This window comes from Solanum tuberosum, unplaced genomic scaffold, assembly GCF_000226075.1.
Source record: "Solanum tuberosum cultivar DM 1-3 516 R44 unplaced genomic scaffold, SolTub_3.0 scf00482, whole genome shotgun sequence".
NCBI classification, from domain to species: Eukaryota; Viridiplantae; Streptophyta; class Magnoliopsida; order Solanales; family Solanaceae; genus Solanum; species Solanum tuberosum.
The window spans coordinates 153,542-162,045 of record NW_006239402.1 but is presented as its reverse complement, the minus strand read 5'-3'; the positions used below and the strand labels follow the sequence as shown (position 1 = coordinate 162,045).

The 8,504-nt window shown below is 32.3% G+C and overlaps 3 protein-coding genes across 3 annotated transcripts; 1 reads left to right on the top strand and 2 right to left on the bottom strand.

Annotated features, from left to right (window-relative positions):
• Positions 1 to 2,186, bottom strand: LOC107058293 (zinc finger CCCH domain-containing protein 12-like). Its single transcript, XM_015303821.1, has 2 exons — positions 1,726 to 2,186; positions 1 to 290 (listed from the first exon to the last, which is right to left on the bottom strand). The coding sequence occupies exons 1-2, from the start codon at positions 2,081 to 2,083 to the stop codon at positions 115 to 117; spliced, it is 534 nt and encodes a 177-aa protein (XP_015159307.1). The 5' UTR covers positions 2,084 to 2,186; the 3' UTR covers positions 1 to 114.
• A 4,074-nt stretch (positions 2,187 to 6,260) lies between these two features.
• On the bottom strand, positions 6,261 to 6,643 carry LOC107058294 (uncharacterized). The gene is made up of 2 exons (XM_015303823.1): positions 6,617 to 6,643; positions 6,261 to 6,553 (listed from the first exon to the last, which is right to left on the bottom strand). The coding sequence occupies exon 2, from the start codon at positions 6,530 to 6,532 to the stop codon at positions 6,266 to 6,268; it is 267 nt and encodes an 88-aa protein (XP_015159309.1). The 5' UTR covers positions 6,533 to 6,553; positions 6,617 to 6,643; the 3' UTR covers positions 6,261 to 6,265.
• Positions 6,644 to 7,623: 980 nt separating this feature from the next.
• LOC102592090 (late embryogenesis abundant protein 2-like) lies at positions 7,624 to 8,484 on the top strand. Its single transcript, XM_006364131.1, has 2 exons — positions 7,624 to 7,784; positions 7,872 to 8,484. The coding sequence occupies exons 1-2, from the start codon at positions 7,734 to 7,736 to the stop codon at positions 8,313 to 8,315; spliced, it is 495 nt and encodes a 164-aa protein (XP_006364193.1). The 5' UTR covers positions 7,624 to 7,733; the 3' UTR covers positions 8,316 to 8,484.
• Positions 8,485 to 8,504: the final 20 nt, after the last annotated feature.

Here is an 8,504-nt window from a genome sequence, read left to right as displayed (position 1 = left end):
AACTTAAACTACAGAGAACCAAAATAACCACTTCAAAAGTTGACCAAAGAGCCAATGCAATAAAGTACAGGCTCTTTAGTTCTCCACAGTGCCTGATGATTATGGGGAAGGCAGCTACTCAATCCAGTCACCATAGACCTGGCTGATCTTGCGTACATCATTCCACTTGAACCTACGCTCAGCTGGAGCACTGGACCCTATTTCATTGGGTGCAACATTCTTGGTAGGAGCAGAAATGCCAGCATTGCTCGACGATACCAGAGGATTGGAGGAACCATAACCCTGCAGTGCTGTCAATATTGAGAATATCATAAATTAGAAATGGTATAAGGAAAAACATAAGTATATATAGAAGAAAAAATCAAATGTTGCATAGCTCTACAATAGCATCTTCGAGATTTCTGAGATATAGGTTTTTTTACCAAGGTCTAAACACAGGGCCTTGCATAATCAACTAACATAAAAACTAGTATCACAAACACCATTCTGATTCTCTACACTGAAGACTAAAATTTAAGACTCCCACCTCCAAATCATACATAGCAATTTACAATGTCAGCGACCCCGTAAATTTAGACAGGAAAAGTCGCCATTTTCTTATAGAAACATCCAAGAAAAAACTTCAACCATGAGTTAATAACTAAGATCATGAAAAAGAGAAGATTCACTAGCCATTAAATGCAATAATTGAATCTTACCCTCTATAAGAAATCAAGTAGCAGCAGAATGTCAACAGCTGAGGCCAAAAACTATAGACAACACTTGATGACCTTTTCAGATCAATCGATAGCAGGGCAAAACCATATATGACAGGACTGTCCATGACATGTATGAAAAAGATTTGTAATATATTTCCATCTTTATACTTGAAATCCAATAGAAAGTATATCTACCAACATATAGACTTGCAGGTACTTTGGTAATAACATTGATACCTGGCACAAAAACATGCCTAACACAAAAGGGAAGGGGAAAATGGTCCAGAAGAAACGAGAATTACCAGCTGAGAGCAGAAAGTATGTAAAACTTTGTATGATCAGATCAATAGATAGCAGGTAAAGTGATTATGAGTAATATAGACAGGAGTGTCCATGACCTGTTTGGACATTGATTCGTAAAACATTCCCATCCTATAGTTGACATACAATGAAAAGTACATCTACTAACATATAAACAGGTAGATACTTGGGTAGTAGCATGTTTGTCGATAAAATGACAAAAACCAACCTAACAGAAAGAACAACAGATAAAAGAGTGGTTGAAATCAGAGAATAGAAGTTGAGAACAGGAACTTGCACATAAACCATGTTCACTAAGCTTCTTGTTTTCAACTAGGCGTGCAACAAGCCACCACGGCGTTCATTCAAACAATGGACATTAACTTCAATTTGGATTATCTTGCTAACTCAATGAAAAGACAACCCCATTTTTTACATTTCATCGTGATGAAAATCATGTCATTCTATTCCTCCAAATATCAAGACTCAGACAAATATGCTTTATGCATGTTTGCCAGTGCCAAAAAAGGTTCAAACAAAAAAAACCAACACCGTATCTAATACAAGTAGACATAATTAAAAACCGTCACAAGTTGAGCATAATTAACAATATTTCACAATCAGCTTATGAAAGAAAACAAAAGATTTCAAGTTATCAACATGAACAATATAACAGGGGAGTAACGTAACGATTCAATATTGAACTAACCAATGAAGGCGAAAATACCTGCTCTCCCATGAGCAAATTGACATTTTGCACCAAAAAAACAGCTCCCGTCCCTTTCCCAGCGGTTGCAAAGCCTGGTCTTCATCCTTGTACGAAAATCCACAAACCTCTTGGGTTCCACATTATCAGAATAACTCTTATTTTTCACTTCATCCCCACCAGTCACAATGGTTATCGCAGCACTCTCTCTGTATTCACTTTTCCCTTCCTCAACATAACTTTGGTCATACCCACCCCCCTGCAAAGGCCCGTATGTAGACCCACCAGTAGTATGAACGTAACGACACCTTTCACCATAAGTGCAGTAACCCCACTTTTGGAATCGTGTGCATATTGACCTGTTACCTTCCTGGGCCATTCTTGAATTCGTCTCTGTGGGTTTCTTCAATACACATTCAACATTAAAATTAGACCCACATTTTTTATCACTATACTCATCACATTTACTAGAAATTTCACTATTATTAACAAGACTACTCATCTTCCTACTGTTTGGGGTTTCAAGGGTTTTGTAAAAAAAAATCTGTATTTTTTGAAGAAAACTCAGATGATCATCATGTGTTAACAACTCTACTGCTAAATTTTATCAATATTTATTTTCCAGAATGTTCATATTATCTTTTAAAGTGGAATCTCAAAGATTTAAAAAGCACAAAAGATTAAAAGTTTCAATTTTTCAAAATGAGGCGATTCAGTTTTTAGAAATCAAAAGATTGTACTGAAGAGTCATTTGCCAGAAACTCAGAATTCAGAAAGCAAATGACTGAACAAGTGAGAATTTTCTCTTACTTTAGTTGACTAAAACGACGTCGATTTGGTTAATCATTATTTAAAACAATTAATCAACACTAATATAATAGATTGGAATTCTTTTGAAATAAATAAACCTAATTTTGAGTAATGTTTTACAAGGTATTTTACTCAAAAAAATCTAACAAGCAAAAGTTAATGTATGATGGTAAGATGTTCCTGGTTCGATTTGGATCAATTTTCTTTCAATATTTAATCAAATCAACTAAATAAATTTTTTAAATGTTGAAACTATTAAATTGTTTTTTTATCGATTTTGTTAAATAAAAAAATATGAAAAAATAATTTAATTACATCAATCACTCAATAACATTATATGTTTTGTCCAAAAAATTATCCATTTCCAAAGAACACAATGAAATTTCTTACCATTAATTTTTTTAGTGCAAAAAAAGCAAGATCTAGTAATAAATACATCAAAATATCTTGATAATAATTGAATTAAACAATAATGAATGATTGAGTACTCAGGAAACAAATTATTCTGAACATAAAATAAATTCATGACATTTTAAAAATAAAACTTACAAATCAAATCAAACAAGAAAATAAAGGCAAAAAATTACATGTGCAGTGTATGTGCAATTATTATTTTTAAATAGGTATATATATAGTCGATTTGGTTCAACTTTTTAAGGTTTTTTTCCCCTTAAAATCAAATCAAACCCAATTTATCAATTTTTTAAATTTAAAAACAAAATTTCTTGTTTTAAAATTGAAAACAAACCAAAAAAAATGTTGATTTTTTTTATTTGGCTCGATTTGATTTTTTAATTTTTTATGAACATCTTAGATGGCCGGATAAATGAAAAAAATTAATAATAGATATCGATAGTTGTCCAATCTGACCGAAACAAGTAGAGTGAAGTCCAGAACAAATATTTCGAGTCGATAAATACATCTACCGATTAATCAAATTTCTAAAGGTTGGAATAGATCCTAAAGAGCCAACACTTTCTCATAAATTAATCTTGAATTGAGATCTTTCGATGTTTTCTAGAATAACGCTTTTGATAAAATAGAATCTGCATTCAATCATGATTAAAATGACAGTAATGATAAAAGAATGATATAAAGAGCAAAACAAGAATTGCTTCAACTAGATCTTTAATGTACTTCATAAGTTATCATAACTAAATCTCAGCTTCAATTGAAAAAAAATAATAAAAGGAATTAATTTCCCATCACATACCTGATTTTGCCAAGAAATAAGAATTGTTGCTCTCTACTTTTCTGCTAAGTTACACTAGTTCTGCCCATATATAATATATATAGTGCAAGAGCATAGATTATCATAATACTTGTTAATGAAAAATTTGTGTGGTGTCCGGGTCAAATATTTGTTCACAAATTTATTTTTTAAGCGGTGCTAATTAAATATTATTAAATGAAATTTCATTAAATGTTAAGTAAGTACATGATTAAATAATTTTAATTTTTTCTCAAAAATAAATTATAATATATATATTTATGTGGTACTAGTTTTGACGCACGTGCGTTGCACGTAAAATCAAACCATGTACCACACTATTTTAAAATATAATATGAATATTGCTAAATAAAAAAGGCATTATACATAAATGTGCCCTTAACTTGGCTTTATTTCACATTTATGCCCTCAAACTTTGGGTATGCACAAGTTAGGGGGTATTATAGTAATTTAACATTCAAGTTAGGGAGTTCATGCTTTTAAGGTAGTATAGATAGATATAGATTATATTTATTTTTTTCTCGCAAATCTAACGTGAAGAGTTTCATTAGGATGTTCATAATTAAACTATTTTTTTCATCAACCGTTGAATTTTACTCAAAATAGTTACAAAATTTACATAAATACTACTGATATTCAAAGTAATAAATTTATAACTAAAGGATATGAATTAAAAAATAAAGGGCATAGCTAAAATGAGTCCCATAATTTTGAAAAAAAATGTACACTAATTAAATTAAAGCAAAAAAAATTAAAATCCAAAATACTCTTGCTTAAGCAGGAACGTCGACGGAGAGAGGCCTACTTCAATCTCAAACTCTCTCTTATATAATAAGAGAATTTCAAAATACCTTTGCTCAAGCAAACACGTCGATGGAGAGGTGTATGTTACCGCCTCAAACTCTCTTTTATATAATAAGATAAAATACATTATTATAAAATAATTATCAAGAAACTAAATGGACGAAATTCAGATCATATTGACCATGAATATAGCACTTAAAAATCAATGTTATATTATATTATATTTATTTATAGTACATTGTAAAGTAATATCTGACACGTTTGATTTCATTATAAATATTAAATCGAGATAAAGTAATTTATAGATGATTGAAGAGATAATTTATGAATTAGTTGAAAGAACATGAACCTCTCTTGCGTGTTTAGTTGATTAACTTTTCAAATCTTTAATTTTATTTGAAAATGAAACTCAAAAAAGACAAAATAAACAAGAAAAGGGAAATGGAGATTGGTATTCACTGTATTAATTCGGATATTTGTTATCGTGCTTATTATTCTTTTCAACTACTAAATGTAAATTGAAATTTTATTGTCACTCTTATGTTAAATGTTTTGATTAAGAGATCAACCTTTTAGATGTCACATTATTTAATATCATAATTATTATACATGTAATTTAATTATGAATCAGCGTTTTATTGAAAATTGAGGAAGGAGATGCTAATAACGAAAGTATTTTTAGACGTTTTGTATAATAGAGGGTAGAGGGTAAATAAAATCTTTTTGAATAGTATAAAAGAATAAATTTGACCTCTTTCCCAATGGTATAATAGAATTTCAATTTGCTCTGGAAGAATAAATTTGTTTTGACCACATTATCATTAGGATTAGTGAATATTGAAGTAAAACCTAACTTTCTTTACTCATCTTTATTTTTGTTGAATTTTTTAATTTTTATAATTAATAAGAGATCTTTAGACACGTTATCTAGGAATATAAATTCGTCCAAAATAAAATCGAACACAAAATTGAAATGATCTATTTTTGTTGCTATTATTTTCTGAAATTGTTTTCCCCAACTATGATTGAGTAGTAATAAAAATTGATGTTGTGGTAATTGTATTCAGTCAAAGTCCCTCCATCACTGAGCAAAACATACTTCGATGAAAAGAATTTCTCCAATCCTCAACGATTTTGAATTCGTGCTATATGAACTAAAAATTTCATAGTATAAAGTTAGATTACTCCATCAGTAAATTTTGAACAAAAGATAATATGAAAAAAGGATCAAATATATCTTTCAAACTATTCAAAATAGGTCCCATTTACTTTTACCTTCATCATGTTTTTTATTCGAAAATGTCTTTAAAATATCATAAATACCCTTCTTACCAATTATTACACACAAATTTTACCTTTAAACTATTCGTAATTGATAATTAAATATCCTTAATAATGTTTAGGGCGGAGGATCCAATTAAGTTTAATGAGTCAGAGCAAAACAACCTTTTAACAATTTTCACCATCAAGGTATATAATGAAAACAAAATACGGTTAATGCATAATCCAAGCACATCTTTTAACAAATGAATTAAACAAAATCCGCAGATGAATCAATAAACTCGGTCCATCTATTGAACCTTATTTTATAGCAGGGAAAGAAGGGAGATGACACCTCCTCTACAAATTCCCCAAACAACAAATTACAAAATATGGAATCAAAAAAAATTATGAAGCGAATGAATAAAAAAATGGTATGAATTCTGAAATCAGAATTTAAATGCCGGTATTAGGATTGTGTGGGTTGATTGGATAATTTGTATTGCCTGGGAGGGTTGTGGTACTGGTTGGGAAGTCATCATCGAAGTTGATAGTGCCTGGCTGGTTAAGATAATTGCCACTAGAAGTGTTACTAGTGTTGTGTGGAGGATTCATTCCGAGAGTATTTTTGACCGCATCAGCTGCGCCTTGTGCCATGTTTGCTGCACCAGTTGCAGCTCCTCGAGCTATGTTCACTGCACTTCCTGCTGCTCCTTGAGCCATGTTCTTCACTTGTGTCCCCGTCTGACAACAATAATAACATTCACAATGTATTCGATTTTTCAATTTAATTGAAATGGTGGTTACCTCTTGAAGCAAGTTTGTTGCCTGGCTTTGGTTTTGGTTATGGATGTCGGATGGTTGGTTCAATAAATCTTCCCTTCTCATCTACAATTGATTAGAAACATGAAATAAAAAAAAATGAGAATTCGGACGAATTAGCTCAAATGAACTCAATTTTTATATGACTTGAATTGAAGAGGTTGACACGGGGTGGAACCAATTAAATCAACAAGTCATGATTTAACTCGTTCAAATTAAATGAGTTAGATAAATTATATTTTTATGGTTGAATTTTGACATCCCCAAAGTAGTATCAAGAAGAAAGAAGAGTGTAATGAAACCTGAGCTTGGCCGGGCACTTGGATACTGCTATGAAAGTTGTCGCTTCCTCGATTTGCCATGTTAATTGGTTTTTGTTGCTTCGTTTTGTTTATTATGTGTTTAAATCTATTGTAGATCAAAATGCAAAATATGGAATCGATTTTGAAATTATTGGATTAGTGAATTTATAAGCACAATTTGTGATCTCAATTCATGCATATTCTAACACATGGCACACTGCTGGCGGATGATTTTGATCGGACAACAACTTCTCTAAGGAAATTACACATCCGTTTATTTTAAGCAAAATTATTAGTAATTTAATAGTAGTAAGAAATATTTACTGGCCAATGTCTAATTCTCGTAATTAGGAACTGATTAGCCAATAATTTCTCATAGCATACTTTTAACTTGTCCTTTCTCTAATTCTCTGATTTATGTTTTCTTGGGTAACTCTTATGTACAGTTAAAATAAAAAAAAGTCAGTGCTGAGTCGCAGAGAAGTAACATTAATCTCTAGTATATGGTAGCAGCAGGAAGTTTATTGATCCTTGCGAAATGTGGCAAAGATAAGTTTGACTTCAGAACGGAAGCTAACAACAGCACGGCACGTGTCCTCTACACGCGTCAGATAACAGAATGCGTGTCAACAATGTATCGCACTACCAACTCTTTATAAACCATGCACAACCTCTTTGCTTCTCATCACTACTTCAATCTGCTTATAACAATCTTCCCATATATACTATACTATTGCTCTTCTGCTTTTTGCTTAATTTTGTGCACATCTATTTCAGTTTGTTACTTCAACACTGCAACAATGTCCCACGAGCAGAGCTACAGAGCTGGTGAAACCAAGGGCCAAACCCAGGTACATCGGTTACTTCTTTTTTTTTTGTCTTAATTTATGTGTATTTTTTTGTTTTGTTTTAATTTATGTGACATTGTTTGAGTATAGGCGAAGGTTGGTCAAACACTGGAAAGCATGAAAGACAAGGCCCAAGCAGCGAAGGACAAAACTTCGGAGACGGCACATGATAAGACAAGTGGAGCAGCTCAGGCAACCCATGATAAGACGAGCGGAGCAGCTCAAGCTACTAAGGATAAGGCAGCTGGAGCGGCTCAGGCAACCAAAGATAAGACAAGTGGAACAGCTCAGGCTACGAAGGAGAAGGCTAGTGGAGCAGCTCAGGCTACTAAAGAGAAGGCTTCAGAAATGATGGAGTCGGCTAAAGAAACGGCTCAAGCTGGTGAAGAGAAAGCTGGGGGAATCCTCCAGCAGACTGGACAACAAGTGAAGAGCATGGCTCAAGGTGCTGCTGATGCTGTGAAGCACACTTTTGGTATGGCTGATACTGATGAAGATCCTGATGTTACAAAAGACAAAACTTTAAATCACTAAACTAGCCTAGTCTAGTGGTTTTTTTTTAAACTTGGATCTCTTTAATTTCTTTCTTGATGGATTCAAGTAGTCATGTATCTTGCGTGTTTAGCAGCTGCTTGTTTGTTTCTTTGAAGTTCCCCCCCTTTTGAGGGGGATATAATAAAACATTTGCACTTCTTTGTACGTACGTAATCTGTGAAACCGTAA

Coding starts and splice junctions, on each gene's coding strand:
- LOC107058293 (XM_015303821.1), bottom strand. CDS start 2,083: ATGGCCCAGGAAGGTAACAGGTCAATATGCACACGATTCCAAAAGTGG. Junction 291..1,725: donor ATTTGCTCATGGGAGAGCAG/GTATTTTCGCCT, acceptor CAATATTGACAG/CACTGCAGGGTTATGGTTCC.
- LOC107058294 (XM_015303823.1), bottom strand. CDS start 6,532: ATGGCTCAAGGAGCAGCAGGAAGTGCAGTGAACATAGCTCGAGGAGCT.
- LOC102592090 (XM_006364131.1), top strand. CDS start 7,734: ATGTCCCACGAGCAGAGCTACAGAGCTGGTGAAACCAAGGGCCAAACC. Junction 7,785..7,871: donor AAACCAAGGGCCAAACCCAG/GTACATCGGTTA, acceptor GTTTGAGTATAG/GCGAAGGTTGGTCAAACACT.